The following is a 22,878-nucleotide window of genomic DNA, read 5'->3' as shown; positions in this document are numbered from 1 at the left end:
GAGAAACTTAAAACGTATACGCCCGACAAGTCTTTATTCTCGTATATTTTATTTTCGAAAAACTCAGGCGCTTACGGGAAAAATTCTTGCTGTAATTTTGCATTTCTTACGAGAATTGTACATGCTCTTACTTATCTCTCTCTTCGATATGACACATATGTCGTTAATCGATCTATTAAAGAGAGACAAGATACAAGAAACCACCTAGTCGCGTAACGAAACACACCATGCTTCGTTTTAAGCAACGTTTCACATAATCGTAGACTTACCAACAAGAAATAGTAACAAAGTAGTAATTCAGTTTCCTAAAACATTTTGAAAGAATATAAGAACGGAAGATAAGAATAATAGTATTTTTAACAATCAATCGTTCAGAATGTCCTACGAAGGACATTGCGTTTAATTTATTGCTATCACTTTCGCATACTGTCACTTTTTCTCTAAAAGCTGTTTCACCGTTTGTTTTTGTTTATGAACACGCGATCGATATTGCACTATGGCTCCACTCGCGCACGTACGTAGACTTACGATCGATGACCATCTAGGCATTTTCTTTTTATTTTACCTCCTCGTAAAGTGCCGTGAAGTTACAATTTTGTCAAGCGCATCTAAACCATTACGGACTGCGAATAAATTAAACTCTATCATTGTAAAACAAAACGATGCTTTATTTACGCGCAAACGCTGCTCTGGACACGCTCGCATGTCACCTTTTAGTTCTGCCTTGATGTAATCAATTTACATTTAATTGAATACTGTTAACATAAACTATCGTAATCTTCTATGCAAGTTTAATTTTTCAATAGTTGCATTCGAATTTAAAACAATCTTAAGATTACTAACGTGAAACGTCAGCTTTATTACTTTAAGATACTATATCACGCTTCGTTATCGCTTTGTTAATATTAACAATGTAAAATCAAATCAATGCGTAATTTTCTACATAAATGCAGGTTCTTTTGTATTTCACTACAAAGAATCAGCGAGACCCTCATTTTTACATGAAAATTCGCCTATCCTTCGATTAAAACTACAAATCAGTTTTCTTTCGACGCTCCTCTATCCGCACTCTGCAATTGCAGTTGATGCAGCCCGGCGAGCGCGCTGGTGAAGCCAGCGTTGTAATCCAACGTGACTTCCGTGTAGGCGTACTCCTCTCGACAATCTTTAAACGTGTCCACCTCGTCCGGTCCCGAGACTAGAGCGCCGTAGAGAATCTGCGGATTCGGCACGTTCTTGCTGAATTCCTGCCACCCGCAGGGCGCCGGTCTGTTGGGGCAAGAAGACGCGGCATGGTGCGGCTGTTTCGGTGAATTTTTACCGTGTCCAACCACGTAACTCCTTCCTGAAAAATGCGCCGGTTCAACGACGAGCAAAGACGCAAAGTTCATTAACGAATTTAATGAGAGTTCCATCTTTCTTGGAATATTTTTAACTAACGATGAAGTCTCACCCGCTCCACCTAGCATGTAGTCAATTTGTTCCCTGGCGAATCGACGGTATTCCCGCGAGTCGCCGATTTCCAGGGAGTCCGCCGCTACCAGGCAGACGAAGGCCACGTTAGCGGCGTGAGAAAGTGTACCAGACTTATCGATGAACAAAAGGCCCTTCGGCGTGCGTTTCTGTTGCCGCACCGAGAAGTCGCAGAACGCGCGGGTGGCATTCTGGTACTCGGATTGTCCCGTCAGCTCGGCCAGCAGCACCTACGAAAAGCGAAATGTATGCGTGGCTGAAAATGATATCGCCGCTTCGCGAACTATTCACGACTTTCCTCGCGCCCGAGAAATTTACGTTCAACATCGAATTCGCTCGAAAGAAAGCTCTTCTCAACATAGAAATCTCTTTAAGTAACAGATAACAATACTCAAGCTTTTCAGACCGCATTAACCGGCCAGCGTTTTAACACAGAAAATTTATTGCGAAAAATATTACCTCAGCCAGGGTTTGAACCTGGACCTACCTACTCTCTAGGCGGACGTCCCACCCCAGTAGGGAGGTCCGGGTCGACTAAAAAGCTTGATTACTCTTCTCAACACTCTCTCTAAAAGTCAGCCATTGATTTATCACAGAAAACAGTGAATAGTCACTGATTTCAAGTTACGAGTATACCACTGCGACTTTCACTTACAACAGCAAATCGACAACTATTTATTGTTTTCAGTGATAATACACTGATTGACTTTTAAAGAGCAAATAAATTATATTAGTAAGATCAGTATCTTAGTAAAACCAGAAAATAGGATGTAAATAGGGGAGTCTCACCTGGATACCGGCAACTTTCTTGTTGTAAAAGAACGCGTTCGGTCGTTCCTTGAGATGGAAATGCTGATAATGATGCACCGCGTCGTCGAAGTACTTGGTGTCTCCGGTAGCCCTGAAGAGCCAGATCGCGGCCCATGCCAGCTCGTCGCCGTAATCCGTGCTCTCGTAATACCGCTCGGCGCCGCGTATCGCCTCGTGATAAAGGCCGCGATAAACGTCAGCGAATTTGTACAGGTCCTTCGCGTGCTCGAGACATACGGCGCTGTACTCGGGATCGACGCTGTTGAAGACGATGCTCGAGGCCGCGAGAGCGGCGGCCGTTTCGCCAGCAAGATCGGAGCCTGCGATCGGTCGACAAAGTGCATTACACGTACGCAAAATAAACCGGATATGTTCAAAGTTCGAGGAAACTAATATTTCGCTCGCAAATTAGACACTCGTAATATATAGAGTTACACAACACCCTGTATATATTGACATTCTACCAGGATGCTCCGCATCAATCTTGTAGGTGGGCCTGGTGGTGTTCAACTCCTCGGGCCTCCCCCAAAACATGTGATCGATGGGAAAATCGTCGACTTGCCCGTACAGCACGTTCTCGCCTACGTGACACTTGATAAAGTAATCGGTAGACCATTTGATAGCTCGACGAACTTCGTCGAGTTGACCGGCGGCGTCGTAGGCCTCCGGCCAATTGACCGCACCCCAGGCTAAAAGCGTCGTCGTGAAAGCCATCGTGAAGCCGAATTTAACGAAGTCACCAGCTGGTCGAATAAGAATGATTAATTTTGCGACCTGTCAAATTAAATAGCGACCGAAAGCGCAACCGGTTTCTCACCATCGTAGTATCCTCCGGTTAGATCCTCGCCGTTCGAGCCGCGGTCGTACAATGCGGAGTCACCTCGCCACGGAATTCTGTTGTTCTTCGGCAGATTACCAGAACGCTGCGCCTCGTAAAACAATAACGAGAGCTCCAGGACCTGGGCGTAATCATTCACGCTCTCGAGTGCCGTCGCGTTTTCCGCCGGGACAGCGTTTATCTCGCACGTCGACGTGATCAATAGTGCCGGCAGAATCTGTCGATAAATCGCGCATTAACAGAGCGCTCAATATCATTGTCGCACGTTGCCGAACGTTTACGGGGAGCGCACGTAACGATTATCAGTACACGTGTACTAGACGAACGGGCGTAATGTAGGACAATGTCGTGTAGAGTCTTAAATTTTGCATGTAGACTACAGTCTCATAACATAATCTGCGTGTACCATCAAGGTTCACGTTCCGGGAAAAGTAAGGTCGGTCTCCCGTTTAATCGGGAGTCGAGGGAAGCGAACAAGATTTTGGACACTTCGCAATGCGAAGCTGTGCACTTTTAATTCGACAATTGCGGCAGTCGGATTTTCACTTCGCGTAATTTCGAATTGCCAAACGCGACTAAAAATAATAATGACAGAGTAGTCATTCACGAAGACAAAGTGAGTGAAAATTGACAAGTGACATCTTCGAATACTCTTCTCCGGAGTTCGAAGGATTCGATTCTGCGATAGCGATCGTTTTAATAGGCAATCGAATCAACGATGATTTCAAGTCACTTTAAAGCCGAATCAGACTAGCAATTGTCGACTCGGATTGGATTGGGATTGGCGATTGCCCTCTGGCTAATGAGAATCGATTGAGTCGCTGGCTGCTTTGCTCACATTAGCTAGAAGACACTCCCCAATCCCAATCCAATCCGAGTCGGCAATTGCTAGTCTGATTCGGCCTTTACATTGCTTAAGTGAGCGAAACTAACAATCAGAGAAATCCAGATTGACAAGAAGGTAAATGTGGGAAGAATGATACAAACGTTCATGTTTGTTCTATACCCAAGGGTGATCCTTATGGCTTTTCCGATGTCCCTTCTGCATCTAGGGATGAACTGCAAGTAGGATCATCCTTATCGGTGTAGAAAAGGCACGAGGAGTTATGAACCGCGAACCGCGAGCAATAGCGAAGCTATCCCGCTTCCATGAATGACTTGGCGTAGTTTATCAAGCCTTTACGCGTCGTAGGACCAGCTTTACAGTCATATCGTAGGACCAGCTTTAGTCATATCGCATGCGTGTTACAAAACCACAATGGCAGAGAACGATACACCTTTGTTCTTCGCTTTTGATATACCATCGATGCGACGCGATACCGCGCGAATCGCTGCGATAAATCCGCAGGACACGTACGAGCTACGTGACGGACTTAAGCGCGATTCATTTGCGAGCTGAATCTTCGTTCATTCACGAGGCTTCATTAGAGATTTAAGCTCTCGCATTCTCGTACAGCTGCGTCTACCGTGATTAAAGCGGAATGCATTTCGCTTGCGCGAATAAAAACGATCTCCGTCGCAGCGTTGGTCGCGATAATCTAATCGGGAGGCGCAAATTTGTATAAATCATTTATCTTGAAGGGGGCTTCATTCCGGAAACACCACAAAAAGTTGGTATTCGAAGTATAAAGAAAAAGGTTTTACTTTAATCCTTAAAATAATTAATCCATCTTTTCTGAAAGAGATTCAAGATGGGAGATAAACATTTTAGAGCATCACATGATTAATTAACTCATAGGTCGCCAGCAATCTACGGGCTGTAGACTGCCAGAAATAAGAAAATTCAGGATATTGGATCAAAATATGTAAAATTATGAAAAAGAAATTTTTCCATACTTCCAAATTTACAAAAAAAAGTTATCTTTTCCAGTGAAAAGTTATGTACGGGGGTTTCTTGGGTCGATCGACGTGCGCGTGGAATCGTTATAGTTTCAGCAAAGTCCTAGGCCGTTTAGAATTTATATTTCCATGGCGAGCGCCGCGAAACGGCTACTTCGCGAATTCGAGAAACCGGTATGTTTAAGAAGGAAGGAAGAAGCGTGTTTGGAGTCGCGTTTGGTCCCGCTTCCTCGTCGCCAAAGCGTTCCCCAGGTTTCCGAGAAATCCTCGGTTCGTCGGCCGTGTAATTCCTGTATGACAAACGCCAACAGCTTCGGCAAATATCGGTCTTATTGTAAACTCGCGAATTCCTACGCATGTGAGAACTTCCCTCGCGGAAAGAAGTTTTTTGAAACAGTCCGTCCAAAGTGAAAGAAAATGTCTCGTCTCGATCTCGCCGAGCTCGTCAAGGAAATTATTATAATAGAAAAAGGGAAAATTTTTTAAAAAGTCGACCAGACTGGCAAAAAGTGATCTTTATTTAAGTCACGTTTCGATCTCTTTATCGGATCCTTTTCAAGTACAACCTGGAAAGAAATTTCAAATGCTCAAACCGCAATATAAAGAAAGAAACTTTTAGTATATACAAGTATGCATTGCGAAGGAGAAAAGTACCTAATGTTGGCTGAAAGAATTAATTTATGCCGAAACAGAATGAGTTCATGTGTCTGTGGCAGCAAATTCATAATGTCATATCTGAAATTATTACGGGTAACGATAAATAAATTAATAAATAGACAAATCGTAAGATAATCAGTTATAGAAATAAATTCATTAATAAATTAAGTGTAAGGGTAAAAAAACAGTCAAAAAGTAGATAAAAAGTAACATAATAAGTTAAAGAAATAATTAAGAAATATAGTGCAAGGTTTGAGCATTTGAAATTTGTTTCCAGATTGTACTTGAAAAAGGCCTGATAAAAAGGTTGAAACGTTGTGACTTAAATGAAGATCACTTTTTGCCAGACTGGTCGACTTTAAAAAAAAATTTTCCTTTGTCTAATTACCATTGGCGACAATAAGCTTCACTCAGAATTATTAAAAATTCGATCGAAGACAGTGATGAATTAAAAAAAATGCTTATATTCAATCAAAATTATAAGTTATCAACGGGTTTTGGGTCTTGTTTTATTTATTTATGTCTGAATGCAAGTTTATACGTAAGTCTAAAATTTGACAAAGAAAACGAGGGGACTTTTTTATATAAAATTTCAACGGACAAAAGAAAAGCTAATTAAAGAACGTTCGAAAATCGGAAAATTTTAATAATGGATCGAAAAGCGAACTAGAAAATGTTCTGCTATAATTTTCATCCATGCAAAGACCAACAATATTCATAAGATCAATGATGGCAAGCCATCGGTGGTAATCGAATAAAAGTATTACGCTTAAAAATGTAAAGTTGATGATTTCAATAAGATCTTTGCATTATTTAAAAAATGATGACAGCGATGAGAAGGTCCTCTTTAATCACCTGCGATTTGTTATCGCCCTGTAATCTACGGAATATTATTACTTGTTATGTCGGGAATTTTCGCGGCATTCCGACGCGTTCGGATGAGATAACGCGACGTGATGCAGGTATGCAACAGGTAATCGCGAGTGACCATCAGGAACCATCGACCGGGAAAACTCACCGTGACGCACGTGACGAAGAGGTCGAGCTTCATTCTGGCGTCGCGATGCCGTCGTCCCGGAAGCGCGAACGCGACGCGACAAGGCGCGCGCCGGTCACGTCGATTCAGAAACCTTGTGCGTTCCGTTACACCGCGATGTCGACGCGGATCGGCATAGCACACCTTTGGTACACGAAAGCGTCGCGCCCTGCTTCGCAAAGCTTCGTCCGTTTCTCTCCCTGGTAGCAGATTCTAATATAAATTCGACAACAGATTTATTTGGCGAACATTCGCCGATCCGGGAAGTAAAAAGGTAATTAATTAATAATAAATATGAATAGTAAATGTGTCTTATAAATTATGATACGTACCAAGGTCGGTCACTCTTTTAAAATCTTGTAGAACGCGACACTTTTTCTATCTAATGTAGAAAATTGCTTGGCGACGCTTGGCTGGCAAATTCTAATTAAAGAAATTCATTGCGAAAAATATTACCTCAGCCAGCGTTTGATCCTGGACCTCCCCACACTCCAGGGCCTCGGTGGTCGAATTGGTGAAACGCCCGTCTAGAGTGTAGGGAGGTCCAGGTTCAAATCCTGGCTGAGGTAATATTTTTCGCTATAAATTTTCTGTATCATTAATGTCTCACCAGTTCGACCACCGGGGCATGCGGTAATATTTATCGCAAACCCTGGCTGAGGTAATATTTCTCGCAATGAATTTCTTTAATTAGAATTCGCCAGCCAAGCGTCGTCAGGCAATTTTCTACATTGGTTAATCAGTTACTGGCGTTAAACAATTCTTTACTTTTTCGATCTCTTTATATTTGATAATAATAAGTAGTAATAAATCACGTGAATGAATAAAATATTAAGTTGAATAAATAAAGTGCTTTTGTGCAGAAAGTGCAGAGGAGATATAGGTAAAAGTAACGGATCTACAAAAACTCAGTCCTAATTAACAATAAATCTAGACCACGGTCAGAAACTGGAACCGGCGTAACTCAGTGCCAGAAATGCGCGCTTTCTACAAATAAATGTGCATTGATATTCGCAAAAACTCTGCTTGGAAGACCGTGTTAACAGCGAAATGCGCGTGAAAAATAATGTCGAAATTCGAACTCACCACAGCTCCTCCGGTACCAGTCAGCGCCGGCTTAAATCTCGCCTGTCGGCATCGTGATCTCGAGGAGGACTCGAGGAAGACTCGCGGAAGACCCGAGAGTGGACGACGATCCGTGGACCGTTCTTCACGTTACTTCTTATAAGGGGCCAAAGGTTTCCTCTTCTGCCATCGGCATTTGCATACCCAGCACTGACAGAATGTGCACAGGTTGCGTGCTCAGTCTTCTCTCGTTCTACCGTCACTTCGATCACTCGCACACTTCGTCTGGCTATCACTCTCCCACTCCCTCGTTCGTCCACCACGCCGATCTCCTTCTGTCGATTGTGTTTAAATGCGAATCACGCCGCTATCTCTACGATTCGTGTGAGAGGTTCAGGCGATGCGACTCGCAAACGAACGTGAAAAACTCCCGATACATTATATTTTACTGACACAATATTTTAATACGTTTTATTGACACAATATTGTAATCGGGAAATTCTTGTGCCGGTGCGGCTGAATGTAAAGAATTCTTTTAACAAGCTACGACTTGCCTACAGTTTTGTAAAGAAGAGATTAACTTTGCATTATTAAAATTAATGGAACGATTCTAAAACATATTACATCATTATAACTATGGTAATTTATTCTCTTTACGTGCGAGAGTATGATTTAACATTTTGAGTTTGTGCAACACGGTTTGCGAGACAGAAAGCAAGGAAGAATCGACTGTCTGAAAAATGATTAAGAAATCGTACCTATAGGAAGAGAAAAAACGCAAAATATATACGTGAAGTCTCCGTGATTATTGAGCGAGTTTCATTCGCCAAGAAAGTAGTAATCTTCCCGCTGGACACGCTCGAGAACTCTTCAATTGCACATGTTGCGCGTGTAATATTGTAGCGAAAGAAATCGGCGTATTGTTTTTTAAGATTTGGCTTAAAAAATCGATGTACTTTTACATTTTGTAACTTTACCTACAAGGTGTGAAACAAATCTTATTAAATCTGATTTACAAATGATTGTGTAAATAAAAATACAAGCAGGAAACAAATAATTTGAGAAAAATTTAAGGAGGCGTTTTGATATATTTTTTACAAGTTCCTGAGCACACACTTTCGTAAAGTATTTAATAAATTTATTTTTACTTTTTAATACTTTTTAATTTTTTTTATATCTATCTTTTTTTCTATGAAATCCCTCGAAGACAATAGTATACCATTTGTTATTCTGACGATTTCTAATCGAATATCAAACACATTGTCACATTTGATTTTCACAAATTACTTTTTTGCCGAATCAACTTCTTTTTGTCAATTAGATTATCATTATATACACATATTATATATTATCGGTTATTAACTGTCATCTCCGATGTAAGTTTGATTGTTATTTTTAAGGACTGCAAAAAGTGTCAACGACTAACTTGATTGAATAACTTACTAACCGACTGATTGATGAGCGACTGACTGACTGACTTAGCCGGCTCGATGACAATCGCAAGTGACTAAAAGAATGAAGAAGTAGGGAAGAAGTGCGTCCGCGCGGGAAGAGAGGCGACTACTCGTCTCGCATGCGTGATGGCATGACTAATATCGTATCACCACCACCATCGTCGCTGCCGACGATGTGTCGCCCTTAGCAAATTAATTTGCGCTTTTTATATTTATCGGGCCATTGGGCACCAGAATCGTTAAATCGTTACGGGATAGAATGTAAAGGCGACTAAATAATTGATGTGCTGACAACATACTGAAGATATCTAAATAATTGATGTTCTGACAACGATTATTCTCATGGGAGATATGTTTATGTTATTATATTGGGATTATGAAGCACAAAGGGAAACCTTCATGCGGAAGACAAGCAGAAAAATTAATAATTTAACAAGTAATTCTTTTTAATTCGATAACTTTTATGTGTCAAACGGTTGCGTTTGAACAATAATTGTGCAGTAAATTTAATTCTTTTAATACGATATAGACCGACGAGGTATATCGACTGGATGTTGAAGACTGGATTACACTCTGATTTCACTTTAATTAAAAAGGGAAAATAGCAAGTTTTCCTTTTTGAAACTTTCAGAAAAATTAATTAATTTGCTTAAACTCAAAGACATTTCTCAGAAATTTTAACGTTGTTCTCTCTTTGACTCTCGAATTATTGAAATCCGGCACTGGCATTGATTATTCCAGGAAGTCAAGTGAACGTAAATGGAAACTCGGGCAATTTCAGCACCGCGGTTTAACCGCTGCATACAGCTTTCACTGGACACGACACTCTTATCGAATATTTCGTTTTCGTTCCACTTAGCAACAAATTAATGGCAAGCGACCAGCGCCGCAGTCGGCGAAGGCAAAAGTTCCTTTTTTTTTCTAAGAACGGCGCTCACGTTTTAGAGATTTTCGAACTTTTACATTGCAAAACGCTTCTCGCAACTTCTCGTCCGATTATTGTAACACGTGATTGCGTATGAATTACATTTCTCGCGAGTGCTGTGACGAAAACACCGCTGTATGAGTCATTTGCGTGGCACGCAAAGAGTCTAACTGGGTGTTCGATATTGATTCACGAGAATCTGTTTTCTTTTAAGATTTATTTATAAATCACCCACACACATTTGCACATAATTACATATTTAATTCTAATTCTACTCATGATTTCTCGAAATAGAGCATCAATAAAAAATATCTGAGATATTGGAAAGCATCACATACCTAAATGACAGGTATACATCAGTGCGCCAGATTCTTGCACGTTTGCCGAGTCCAATTGCCGGCGATTCAACAAACCAAAATGTAGAGAGCTATTATCGCATTCTTTTTTACATTACTACATTGGCACATTGCCAAATTGAATATTACTTGATTTCCTATCATTATTGCATATTTGATGACATTATGTTAGTGATAATAATAAACTTATTAATATGCATATAATATTATTCGAACACACTGTTTGACTAAACATCGTATCACAATTTTAATATTGAGATGTCTTGTATGAAATATCAAGTTGGTTATCCCAGTTAATTTAAGAAGATACAATCTAATTTTCATAATATTGTGTCTTTAATAAAATCACATAAAAAATAATTATCACAATTTTAATATTGAGATGTAGTCCTGTATGAAATATCAAGTTGGGCAATTAAGTTCCTAAACTTTGTTATCTTAGTTTAATTTAAGAAGATACAATCTAATTCTCATAATGTTATGCCTTTAGTAAAACCACATACATAATTATTTTACTTACGTAAAATTACTTACGTAAAATTATCAAAGGAATACGCTAAAATTTTCGACAAATTTTACGTACTTCTTTCTTCATCGAAACGTAATGGCATTTTACAAAGCAAAAATCGAAGAAGAAAAGATGAAAAGAATTCACTTACGTCTGCAATGATAAAAATAAATAAATTATCGCATTAAGAAATAGTAAAAAGGGAAAAATACTATTAATGTTGAGCCATCTCTGCCACAAACTTCCGGCAAACTTTTCAGCGAGGCTGTATTATGCTTAATAACTATGTTCCACGATGAACCTGGTCGTGTCATTTTAGAGATACTCGATATTAAGCACAAACCGTACAAAAGTTTGCGATACAGTTGTAGTCGTTTGAAAAGAAAGTGCCTTAGTTTTCATCGGTGGACGGAGTTTATGATCGACGTCGAGAAGTTTATGCGGACGAACTATCTGGTTAACGACTGCCGTTGGCGATGATTACGTCAAAATGGTTCCGGGACGACCTAATCGATCGTCAGCTGCCGGAAGGATCCATCGAGACCGAACAGGTCGTCCTGCGTTTTTGGTTTACCTGGTCGCAGAGCCTCGTTAGTCTTCATAGCTTCCTGCTCCGCGAACCACGGCCCGTATTCATCCAACTTCTTCATCCACAAATCTGACAGATAAAGGAAAAAATTATAACGATCAAAGAAAAATTTTTTACGTTCAAGATATTTAACTTGTAACGTTGTCTATATATACATACGCCTATTACTATTCCGATAACAACTATGAAATATTTGTTACGTCTTATACGGATGCCGTACTGGCTTTACTATTTTATATTTATTAAGTTTTTGCTATATCGATGTCTTTTACATATTTAACGAAGACGACTTAATGTCTTCTCTACAAACTTATTAAGGAAAAATTTACTCGAAATTAAGAGACTGGGAATATTGCGCTCAAAATTAAAAAAGCGACATTTTAGGGCGTGTATTACAAGTTGAAATCGATGAAAAAAATGAAATGTCATACCGTGTATATTCTGGATGGGTCCAGCGTCACCACCGTATTCGGCCGGCAATATTTCTCGGGGTACGTAATCGTATAACGTCTTCATGTCGCTGTGCATGAAGATGCGATTGCGTATCTTCTCCTTCAAAAACGGCTTGACGAAATTGAGGATGGTGTCGACGAGCGGACTGATGTTCACCACGTGCACCTCCTTCAGCTTCACCGGATACGCCTCTATCGCGCAAACCAGAAACTTCTTTACTATGGACGGCGAAAATTTCGCGAAATGATTGGGCGTCGCGACGGAGGCGTCGAGGATGTAGACGTCGCCGGCCACGCCGTGTTCTTCCTCCTTCAGGCGAATGTCGCCGATCATGAACACCATCTTTAATGTTAACAGTGTTATTCTCCGTTACTTCCCTCGACACGAGATACGAAAGTGTCTGTGTGAAATAGTTTTTAAAAATCTGCAAAACTCGAAATCGATGTAACAAGTTCAACTATAGATACTGTAAATGTAAACGGAACAGCGGAAACTGCGGATCCAAAAAACACGGTTCAACGCACCTTTCCCAAGGGAACTGAATGTGCAAAAGTGCGTTTTCAAGAATTTTTATTTTCGGGCAAATTTTACTAAATTTAGGGAGTGCGTACATTGTTGGAGGTCGCAGTTTTTCTACCAGAGGTCGAAATAAATGCATACCTTCATAACTTCCGGTACATCCGGGGTCGGTATGTTCTTATCGACTCCTCGCATGATAATCACTCGACATCCTTTTTTCGTCAAGCCCGGCATCGGAGGTAGATGTCTGCAGGAAAGAGATGAATAAATAAGCCGTTTGCCTAATCCGTTCACGCGAATGACTTGTGGCGTTTCTCGTCTAAAATCGAAATCTTAAACTACCGCCATATATATACCGTGCGCGATCGCAATATCCTTACAAGAGCTTCGATATTTCTTGCAGCACCGGGTTCCTGACGTTGCGGTTGGAGAAAAATTCGGGGACTACCGCGCGCATCGTGAAATACATGTCCAGCTTCCTTTTGCATTTCTCCAAAGAGAACTTGCACCCGCGTAGGAACGTCATTATTCTTTGATCATCTGGAAAAAGATAAGGGTATATTAGGTTGACTATAAATAATCTAATCATAATAGAGTAGAATTCACGTTGGAATTTAGGCCCGGATTTTCATTTTCTGGTTAACTGTTAACCAAAGGTTAGTCGACTCTCTGTCTCTTCTCAGATAATAACGTAGAAAAAGATGGAGAGTCGACTAACTTCTGGTCAACAGTTAACCAGCTCTATTCTGCACCCGGCTACCGACAACTATCGATATCGTTAACGACGTTTGCGCAGCTTTTCTATCATGTAAAAGAAGCCAAGGTAGCCAAGTGCAGAATAGAGTCCCAGAAAATGAAAAACCAGGCCTTAGATAATATAGAAAAAGATGGAGAATCGAGTAACCGCTAGTTAACAGTTAACCAGAGAATAAAAAAACAGGGCCTAAAATATACATCAAAATATGCGACATGTAAAATTATAAGTGAAATGCTATCGTAAAATTTTATGCAAACTGTACATCGTCTGTAGTAGGTTTCGCAATTATTCTGTATAATTTTATGTGCCATCCAGTCTGACAAGTATATTCGACACGAAAAGTCTGTCGCGCGTACCTTCGAATTTTGGCAAGTGTGGTTGCTTGGCGAGCCACTCTTTAATATTTTCGAGGTCCTTGTCGCGCGTCGCTGGATTCTCGTTCAACTCCACTTGTATCTGCTTGGACATTTCGTCCTTAGGCTGTATCAACAGCATCTGCGAACACAAGTAATTTCGCAATAAGGAACAATATACCGTACGTACATACAAGCGGATTCGTGAATTCTCTATAATCGAAAAGTCTAAAGCGAGGTCCAGACATGTGTCGTATCACTGTATCATATCGTAATCGCGTATCGCGATCGGCCAAATGTGGACGGAGTATCTGCATATCAAGGTGAGATAGACACGACAAACCTCACGATCCACTTGAGGTGGAAAAATAACAAACAAATACAGATATGAGATACAGGCTAAAAACCAAAGGCATACCATCATAGCCAGCGTATCCACGTGTCACGGACAGAAGTGATCCCGGTGTGACACAGTGACACGACGCATGTCTGGACTAGCTTTCCGATGAAAAATTCAATTAAAAATAGATGTCCCTCTTTTTACGATTAGAAAGCGTAAAATTAAATTACCTGCAAAATAAATTGGACCGTCCCGGCTATGCATAATGTCTATCTGACTCCTTTTCGCTTGCACGTGTTACGCGCGTAATGTGCACAACGCGGATTGCACAACCGGTTAAGATACCCATCGTTCTTATGTCAGGAATTAATGCTGACCAAAGCGGCTTGCTCAACGTGAACTTTCTCTAGCTCGTCGCGGCTTCGTACGGAGAAGTAAAGAGAATATTTCTTAATCTTTACCTCTCCTTGTTTCGGGACCGACAGTATAGTTTCGAAATTCCCCTTTTTACAACCTATTTAGTTACAATTAGTTGTGCAAAAGTTTATAAAAAGTTTATAAAAAACTACATTCTTGTTATTTATATCATGAGAATATGAGATATAATCTTTCCTTGTTACTGAGAATAATTATATAAAACTTGAGAACAAATCGTTTAAAATAAGGAAAATTTTTTGCTTGAAAAGAGACGATGTGGGAGAAGTAAAGAGTTTTGCAATCGTTAATAAGTGTTTCCTAACGTAATATCTTTTTTACTAGAATTGTTTATGACGCAAGTGCTCTTGATCACCGGTGTGCTACTATCGCGATTATCTTCTCGTAAGTGCGAAAAAATTATCGAGAGCATACCTGGCAGTATTCGAAAAAGTCATAAGAACAACTTTATAATATTAAATCTCTGCATCATCAAAGGATGCGATTTAAATGAAAATAATTTATTTTATAACAATATCAAATTAGTAGATAGAGAAAAGATAGATAAAGAAAGAGACAGACTTGACTTTGACTTTTAATTAAATGTTAAAATTTTTATTTAACAATAATAATGAGACCTGTCTTTTTGCGTTCTATGCGCTGTATGTCCTAGACCTACTTTTATTTCACAAAAATATTAGATGGTTGCCTTGGTAAAGCTAAAATTAGCTAATACGATATAGTTAGATACAGGAAATACAGTTAAAATTGTTTAACCAATATATGCCGATTTATTTTCATTAGAAGTAAATAGTTTTTACTGCGAAAAGAAATTTTTTTATTTTAAATTTAATAATTTGAACTTTGTATTTAAATATTCACGAGACTCGAATTTGAAGAAAGAAATTCATAAATTCATTTAAATCTTTTATAAACCTGACTGCTCAATATATTTATAGTGTAAATTGATGTATGGGCGAGGGAAGAAAAAGTATGACAACTAATTAGAAAAATACGAACTTTAAAATTGTTATGAAAAATAATTGAAAAAGAATCCGAAGAGTTAAGTCGAGATGTGAATTCATTGACGAACGGTTCTGCGTTAAATTTACGATTTGAATACAAGGATCAAGCGAGACACTTAAAGCACATTTTGTTCATCGAGCGTAAATTTAATCATGGTATACGCAACAATTTTTATTCGATCCGGCATTCATGCAAGATGCGATGAAGTCACTCTGACCTCATCTTAAAAAAAAAGACCAAATTTTATGCGTAGTACATTGGACGAAATCTGGACTTACCTTGACCGATGTTCAGCGCGATTCACAGGCACAGCCGAACACTCGTCGTGCAAACGATCGCGGCGACGATGACTTTCGGATTGTTGCGGAAAGAGAAACGAGCGGAGCGGCGAACTCGAGAGACGGTAAATGAACAACGGAGTGGGAACGATTACCTCGTACGTGGACCGGTTCTCCTTTATACCGTAGGGATGCCCCACTCTCTGCTTCCCGTAATAATGCACGGTAGAAAGAAAATCTTATTAGCATTTTTGGGAGGGGGAGGGATTTTGGGGAATACCGAGAAACTCACCGTAAAATGTAGACTTGTCAGGGACTACCAAATAAGATCGTTCCGTTTAGAGGGGAAATACCGTGATATAAAAGAATGCACTCTGTACGATACCAAAGGCATTGAGTAAAGAAGACAAAAATATTGAATATTGCGGAACATCCGGTGCCCTAAAACATAGACTGAAATGATTAAAATGACCAAATATAGTCGCTACCTGGAAATGTCAATAAAATGTGAAGCTGCTTAATTGTAGTGAAATCATATTTAACTATAAAAAAAATGTCTTTAATTAGAATTTGCCAGCCAAGCGTGGTTTAGCAATTTTTTACATTCATATTTAACTAGGTTCAATTAAAATTTAAATGATTTTATACAAAGAATTTGTAATGTAAAAATTCCACTCTTTTCGAAGACTGCTCTCTTCAACTCTACCTCTTTTCAAAGAAACATGATGAATTAGCCTTCAATCTAAGCAATTAGCTTCCAACAATTTTTTATTGTAGTTTCCTGTTGCACAAAACGTATCCTTTATTGGCAGATAATAAGCAACCTCGCTATCTTTTTTATCGCATATTAGCCGTAATGTACATCAATTGTAACACTTTACTCAAAATACTTTGTAAATCATCCAAGTGTGTAATTTTTACACACATAAGTGTACAAAATGTGCTATTTTTACGATTTTTCACACTTACGCGGGGAAAAATAGTTCACATATAACCGCTTAAAAAAACTTTACGATTTACAGTGTTACGTGTAAAAATTACACACTTGGATTTGTAATGTATACATCAATAACGAATCTTTTACTAAAAAAAAAATTTTTGACTTTTTATGCAAATAGCCTCATGCCCCCCAGACACTGATTGAACCAATGCAAAACCGATACGGTAAATGGTTTCTTCAATGACTGGAGATAGAAAAAAACATTAGCAAACAATCTACAGCTGCATACTTTATTATCTGTAATATTATATGAAAATAAAAACCGATGACTTAATGAGGCACACATGTGGAATTACTTACTTACACATTGTACGCAATCACAATAATTTCGTAATACGCCTACCGAGAAACGGCAATAGCTAACTTCAATATAATTCCGTGATTTTAGAAACTCACGAAACTGTAACGCTTATATAACGCGAAAATCCTCGCCCGGTGAGCGCGCCTAACTTTGGTGTGCACATGCATCATCTTTCTTGCTCTAATTAACAACCAAAAATACGAAACTTTCCTCTCGAGATTGATACGCATGTTTTTAAATGGTTCGCACATACAGTCAAGTAATTGAAAACCTGAAAAAATTACCTTTTTTAAAAAAGTTAAAAAAGACGCAAAGTATAAGCGCCACCCAATCAAGAATAATATAATTTAATTATTTGAATACATGTTGTTATTAAAAATTCATTTTTATTGTCTCCACAAAAGTAATGATATGTCATCCAATTGCGCCAACTAAAATTGATATTTATACAAACTAGATACTTTATTATTTTTTATGTTAAAATGTTATATCCAAACAAGCGAGCATAAGATTTTACCGAAAGAAATAAAGGAGACAATAATATTATGAGACAAATTTTTAACTATATATTGTGTTTAAAGTTCAGGCTCCAATTCAAATACCACGAATATAGTTTCAACGAGCTCATTTTTCTTTTCTCGCTCACGCACGTCAGATAAGTTTTGCGTGGTTCTAGTTGCTATCGTTGCGCACCGTCAGGTCGATCTAATTAAATAATATATTCAATTGCCACATGCGTTTTAGATTTTTTTTTTTAACGAATGTATTTATCGTCACATGCATGTATTTATGAGATTTGCGAGATTTTTCGCGGAAAAGTCTCGTCTCTCTTCGGATTATCTAGCGATCGTGATAATTATCAGCGTGCACACGAGCAAGCCTTTGTTCTCGCGAAATAATTAGTAACGGAGGTACTTATTATTGACACGGAGAAAATTGGCTCGAAGTGCGAATTTCGCACGCCGTCAAAGTGAAGATAACGGTGATAATCGTGCGTTCCCGCTCGATTCTTCACCGTATTCACTTCCGAGTGTAAAGAATCGCACGCTGACTAATCGCGGCCCGAGCTCGTGCCCTCGTCTTACTTTCTTTCGCGGATACGTTGCGCGCCGTTGTTGCACCAGGGTAGGATTACGCGAGCGGCGACCGTCATAACCAGAGGAATTCGCGAGTGTATGAAATTGTGGGTTGCAATCACGTGCGATTTTGTAATTAACCGGATCGGGCAAGACGTGTTTACGCGAGGTAAATACTTACCCCCGCAAATATACCGAACTAGCCAATCTGTCTGCCCTGAATTACAAATAGATTATCCGCTTCTTTCGGGTCAGATTCTAACGAGAGAAAGTTAGATTCTAACAGCCTCATTTGATAAATAAGAAATAGATTTCTTCCTGAGAAAATTAAATGACTTCACTGACACAGTCAGGATTATTTATGTATCCTTCGAGTACAATTTTTCGCCACAGCTTATTCGTGAGTTTCATCGACGTGTTAATTGCAATATCATAATCTCTTTCCACGCGCGTTATTCGCCCAATATTCTCTCTTAGTGTTTTTCTTTTTAAAGGAAATATTATCAAAATCGTCGGTAGGTTCTCGTTTGTAAAATATCGATGACGGGGGAGAAAAGAGATATAGAAAAAAATGTTATAGATATTCAGTACAAAATATTATGTCTGATTTTAAAAAGATGTTATTGCGGCCTTGGCGAGGATCGAGCTCGTGACACCGAGTACTGTAGCAAGGCCACACGGTATCTTCGACGAAGTCGAACTTTTGCCTGGTACTTCTTTCCCAACAAAGGTTCCTTCAGCGTTTACGGTACTCTAAACAAAAGATACCAAACGCCCATCTTTATGTGCAAGATCAGCTTATCTCCACATCAGATAATTTAAACAATTTGTTAATCAATTTCTACCGAAAGCCTTTTTCAAAGAGAGAAAGCGTGAAATTTTAACGAATAAAGAAACCTAGTTTGACATTTTGGTGTCGTTCAGTGTATTCGTTTTCTGTACAAAGTGGAATACGATTAATGTAAACTTTCAGATAAAATAATTACAAATAATTGTATTCTTAAATCTAGCAATTAATTTAATAATTAACTTATTTTATTTTATATTATATATTCCTAATTTGAGAGGGCGAGGTGTAAAGAGAGAGCTTGGAGTAAAATCTGTTTAGTGGAAAATTTATTGTTAAATCGTGTAATGGTCGCGAAAAAGATTTGTGATTGAATTTGGACGCTAAAAACCTAATATCTCACATTAGAAATTCTATCGCATAATAGAGGACTTTCGTCTATTATTAAATTAGTATTAATTAACAATATGTACATCAAACCATATATTTACTAATATGTATGCAATTTATATTATAGGATTGTCAACTAATTTATGTTAATAATATTCTTAACATTCTAAAGAGAGGTAATTATGTCATATATATATATTTTTTATAACCAATCACATTAAAGCATACTTGCAATATTACGTTAGTTGTTATTCAAAGCATCGTCATTATTTATCATTAAGGCACGACTGGTTCAATTTACCGGTTTCTCAGCATTCTTGTTTCTGCTAACTCGCTTTTGCATTGACAGTTCTTGCGAAAAGATCTCGCCGGTCGGCACACGTGAAACAATCGGAACATCGCGCCTTTGCCGACTCATGCATCCGGTATCACGGCAATCGCGTGTAATCATCGCTTTTTTTATTGTGATTGGAAGCTCATCAGTAGTTTGTGCCTCCTGAAGAATTCGATAATTCGGTCCTTGTGCAATGAATGGAACTGATTCTGGGTCTTCAACACAGACTTGTGTCACGATGAAGAGAGTGTTCTCTGGAGAGGCCTTTATCGATTAAAAAAGAATTAATAGCTTATTAACGTACACGCATTGACGTATTGCATGAGTAACCATAACGTTTTTCTAACTTTATACTTTCGTTAGTTCATTACATGTATCTCCCATTTCGACGTGTGGTATTAATATTTAACTACACTGAGAAAAATGTCCGATTAAATTTTATATTTTCAATCATGTTGAGATCTACCAGTTTTATGGACAATCAAAGAAGCGTTAATTACTTCACGTTGAAGAAGATCGATGACGGCGGCACCCTCGCTTTTCGGTGCGGCAGCGATTAACATGTAGCCCTTTTCGTTTGGGACAGATTTCAGCTCCCTGATGGTATTCTCAATTAAATTGGTTGCAGCTGACTTAAAAGAGAACGATTTGCGCGATGAGAATTCATTCTGGAACGCGCCATCGTTTCTGTGCAACGATTCGAACAGAGAACGGAAGAAAGCCATTCTTATTTTGGAAAATACGTCGAAAATGTCCCACGCGACATCATAATTCATCTCTTCTGTAAATAAAATAGATATTTATCCCTTCTACGTTTTTTTTAAAACATCCTGTATATTTTTATAAGTTAGCAAAAATTATCAGAATTAGATTCTTGGAGAAGAGTAACTTCAACTTGATATTTTATGCTTAGGATTGTTAGTGAAATGATCGGAATGATTATCAAATATATTATCTTATATCTTTTATTTTATGTCTTCGCGTATTTAGCATTATTGTTGGAATTATCAGAATTTATGTTTCACGCTTGAAAAGATCACCTCATTTTTTACCTTAACTTTCTCAATTCTCAATTTTATCCGTTCTGAATCTCTATATTTTTAGCAAAATACTCTTTAAATGTATAAACCTGTTTGTGACTCGCCTCCTGTTTTAGGACCTGCTGTAGTCAAAGGGAAAACGGATTTCGCCCGGTCGCTAAGATCGATTACTTGCCAACCGTCGTTGGAATCGCGTTTTCTTTTATGTGGTTCCAACTTTGCGTTATTTTTATTGAATCTGCTAGACTCGTAGTTAGGAAAGAATGGGAACGAGAAATTGCTGCCGGAAATTGCGCCTGTTCAATACATAAAATTGGCGATCAACAAGAAATAATTAAGTATGTAAAAAAGAATAATGTATTATTTATTTTATTACTATTTGTTAATATTCTCTCTTATATTCTTATAGTTTTCGTAGCCTTTTGTAATTTAATTAATAAAACTTTTCTTTTTCCATACCTGTTGTCATTCCTCTCACTTGTTTCGCCCAGGATAACAACTCTTCGATCGAATGAAGGGCACACTCGCAATTGTCTCTTTTTTCTTTCTTTTCAGTAACTGACGTGTTATCCATAGAAAAATTAGCGCTGTCAAACTTGTCGTGGCAGCTCTACGATATAAAATTTCCCTTATCACAACTCGAATTTAAACTGTATTACATAACTAATGAAGACTTAAAAAAGGATTTTGCACAAAAACAATATTACAAAAATTAAATTCTAAAAGTTTCTCCTTAAATCTAACATAAATCACTGCCCTACGATAGACGTCATATTTTCAGCCTAAAATTAATTATTTTGCGCGATATTATGTTTCATGAAAATACTTAAATACACTTTCGTGAAAATCCGGATTTACGTTATTAGTATTGAATGAAAGAAAGTTAAATAATGAAAGAAGAATTGGTCCACCGATTATCAGTTTTTTAAAGCTATTCGAGTAAAAAAATGATTAGTACGATTATGGGAAAGTACTTGAAGAAATCCTTCAATCGCGAAGGGCTGCAGTCTTTCTTTATAATCCTTCCACAGGATCTCCTGCCTTTTCTCATCCGGACCTGTGTCATCGATCAGGAGCAAAATGACATTTCGAGGAGTGATAATAGTATTAGCGTTTTCTTCAAAAGAATCGGAAGCGTCGCTCCTAATTGCTAATGCTATTTCACTGATAGGCTTTATCTCAACGAGCTTCATCTCAGCCTCGACATTCCCAGTTGTTGATCTCTTCTCGCGCGTCTGATTTCCCAGCACATTTTCCGACATTTTTGCGTCCTCGGTTTGCAAGATCTTGTGCGCGCCTGTTACTTGTATCTTGTCCTTCAACGCAGGATTGACAAATACTCTTTGATAAGTGTCCAAGGATGGTGCCGTGTCCCATGCAGAAGGCGCAAGCGCTATCAAAGCGTGACATAAATCGGTAGGTGCAATGACAACTCGAAAAAATGTATTTAAAAGATACATCGCGCATATGTATGCTAAATAATCTTGAAATTATGTATGCGCACATGTATGCTAAAATTCTTGAAAAAAGAGAAGAGGAAAAAACACTATAACGCGCATGTACATAAATGTATGATCTAGAATGAGTCCTTAAGAACGATGTCGGAGACTTAACAATTAAATTGAATGATACATTTTGCATTCCCTTATCATTTGCGGACTTCGTTCAAACGAAGCGGAGACGAGAGCAAAGATTACCTGAACGATCCATCGTAAAGGCGAAAGAGCACGCCATCAGCGACCACAGCATCAGAATCAAGATTCCGGAACGTGACATGACGATTTCTGCTAACGAAATCAATTTAAACGTGACGTAATTGGATTATTTTGTCCCTCGCGCACATTTGTCTATAACACATCGCTCACCCGAGTAATCGACTTGCAGTCTGTTTCTTTATAGAAACGTTAGTGAGCAAAAGTTTAATTCTGAATCGTCGTTCAGTCTCCCCTTGTTTTCCTCCCGAAAAACAATTGGGCTACGCCGTCGCTAATCAACAAATTCGGTTGCCCGAACGACCGAAGGAGAATCTCAAAGTTCAAACGAAGTTCTCTTTATTAGGATTTATAGTCTGCTGCATCAGCTACGCGGTAAAAAAATTTGTTAGTTTAAATTTTTTCATTTTTAAAAAATTGCTCATTTATAATTATACAGGGTGTACCTAAACTGGCGATAAATATTTTAATGACAAATACCTTGTAACATTTTAAGACGAAAATTCTAATACGAAAAAGTGGAGGCTATAATAGTTTTCAAATGGGAA

At 38.6% G+C, this 22,878-nt stretch overlaps 3 protein-coding genes and 1 long non-coding RNA gene across 14 annotated transcripts in view; all 4 read right to left on the bottom strand.

The window, feature by feature from the left end:
- Positions 1–29: 29 nt before the first annotated feature.
- On the bottom strand, positions 30–6,755 carry LOC105561671 (endoglucanase 15-like). Its single transcript, XM_012011861.1, has 6 exons — positions 6,636–6,755; positions 3,101–3,338; positions 2,748–3,026; positions 2,263–2,603; positions 1,454–1,703; positions 30–1,345 (listed from the first exon to the last, which is right to left on the bottom strand). Exons 1-6 carry the CDS (start codon positions 6,666–6,668, stop codon positions 1,038–1,040), a joined length of 1,449 nt encoding a protein of 482 aa, XP_011867251.1. The 5' UTR covers positions 6,669–6,755; the 3' UTR covers positions 30–1,037.
- A 31-nt stretch (positions 6,756–6,786) lies between these two features.
- On the bottom strand, positions 6,787–8,787 carry LOC105561670. The gene is made up of 3 exons (XR_001008920.1): positions 8,477–8,787; positions 7,740–8,053; positions 6,787–6,866 (listed from the first exon to the last, which is right to left on the bottom strand). It is a non-coding gene; the product is annotated as an uncharacterized LOC105561670 (long non-coding RNA).
- An 834-nt stretch (positions 8,788–9,621) lies between these two features.
- On the bottom strand, positions 9,622–15,888 carry LOC105561665 (alpha-tocopherol transfer protein-like). The gene is made up of 6 exons (XM_012011841.1): positions 15,691–15,888; positions 13,636–13,774; positions 12,903–13,062; positions 12,664–12,769; positions 11,982–12,345; positions 9,622–11,619 (listed from the first exon to the last, which is right to left on the bottom strand). The coding sequence occupies exons 2-6, from the start codon at positions 13,772–13,774 to the stop codon at positions 11,468–11,470; spliced, it is 921 nt and encodes a 306-aa protein (XP_011867231.1). The 5' UTR covers positions 15,691–15,888; the 3' UTR covers positions 9,622–11,467.
- Positions 15,889–17,502: 1,614 nt separating this feature from the next.
- Positions 17,503–22,878, bottom strand: part of LOC105561666 — a 40,169-nt gene continuing 34,793 nt past the window's right edge. For 4 of the 11 annotated variants that reach the window (XM_012011843.1, XM_012011844.1, XM_012011842.1 and 1 more), the window contains 7 exons: positions 22,316–22,405; positions 21,593–22,011; positions 21,078–21,228; positions 20,708–20,914; positions 20,079–20,359; positions 19,546–19,842; positions 17,503–18,820 (listed from right to left, as the gene is read on the bottom strand). In XM_012011843.1, the coding sequence (XP_011867233.1) occupies positions 18,677–18,820; positions 19,546–19,842; positions 20,079–20,359; positions 20,708–20,914; positions 21,078–21,228; positions 21,593–22,011; positions 22,316–22,405 (1,589 nt within the window). In that variant the 3' untranslated portion in view covers positions 17,503–18,676. Of the gene's footprint in view, positions 18,821–19,545; positions 19,843–20,078; positions 20,360–20,707; positions 20,915–21,077; positions 21,229–21,592; positions 22,012–22,315; positions 22,761–22,878 lie in introns of those variants that run through there. The other 7 variants (XM_012011847.1, XM_012011853.1, XM_012011852.1 and 4 more) reach the window with 6 other exon arrangements.

Source organism: Vollenhovia emeryi, unplaced genomic scaffold (genome assembly GCF_000949405.1).
Source record: "Vollenhovia emeryi isolate VEMERY1.0 unplaced genomic scaffold, V.emery_V1.0 DF939203.1, whole genome shotgun sequence".
NCBI lineage: Eukaryota > Metazoa > Arthropoda > Insecta > Hymenoptera > Formicidae > Vollenhovia > Vollenhovia emeryi.
The sequence above is the reverse complement of the archived record's forward strand: the minus strand, read 5'-3'. Positions and strand labels throughout refer to the sequence as shown.

Excerpts from the sequence above, each read along its gene's own strand:
- LOC105561671 (XM_012011861.1), bottom strand. The coding sequence starts at position 6,668 with ATGAAGCTCGACCTCTTCGTCACGTGCGTCACG. Across the intron at positions 3,027-3,100 it reads AACCGGAGGATACTACGATG|CTGGTGACTTCGTTAAATTC; the intron begins GTGAGAAACCGG and ends TTATTCGACCAG. Across the intron at positions 2,604-2,747 it reads GATTGATGCGGAGCATCCTG|GCTCCGATCTTGCTGGCGAA; the intron begins GTAGAATGTCAA and ends GACCGATCGCAG.
- LOC105561665 (XM_012011841.1), bottom strand. The coding sequence starts at position 13,774 with ATGCTGTTGATACAGCCTAAGGACGAAATGTCCAAGCAGATACAAGTG. Across the intron at positions 12,770-12,902 it reads CAAGAAATATCGAAGCTCTT|ACATCTACCTCCGATGCCGG; the intron begins GTAAGGATATTG and ends TCTTTCCTGCAG. Across the intron at positions 12,346-12,663 it reads ATGTACCGGAAGTTATGAAG|ATGGTGTTCATGATCGGCGA; the intron begins GTATGCATTTAT and ends TTAACATTAAAG.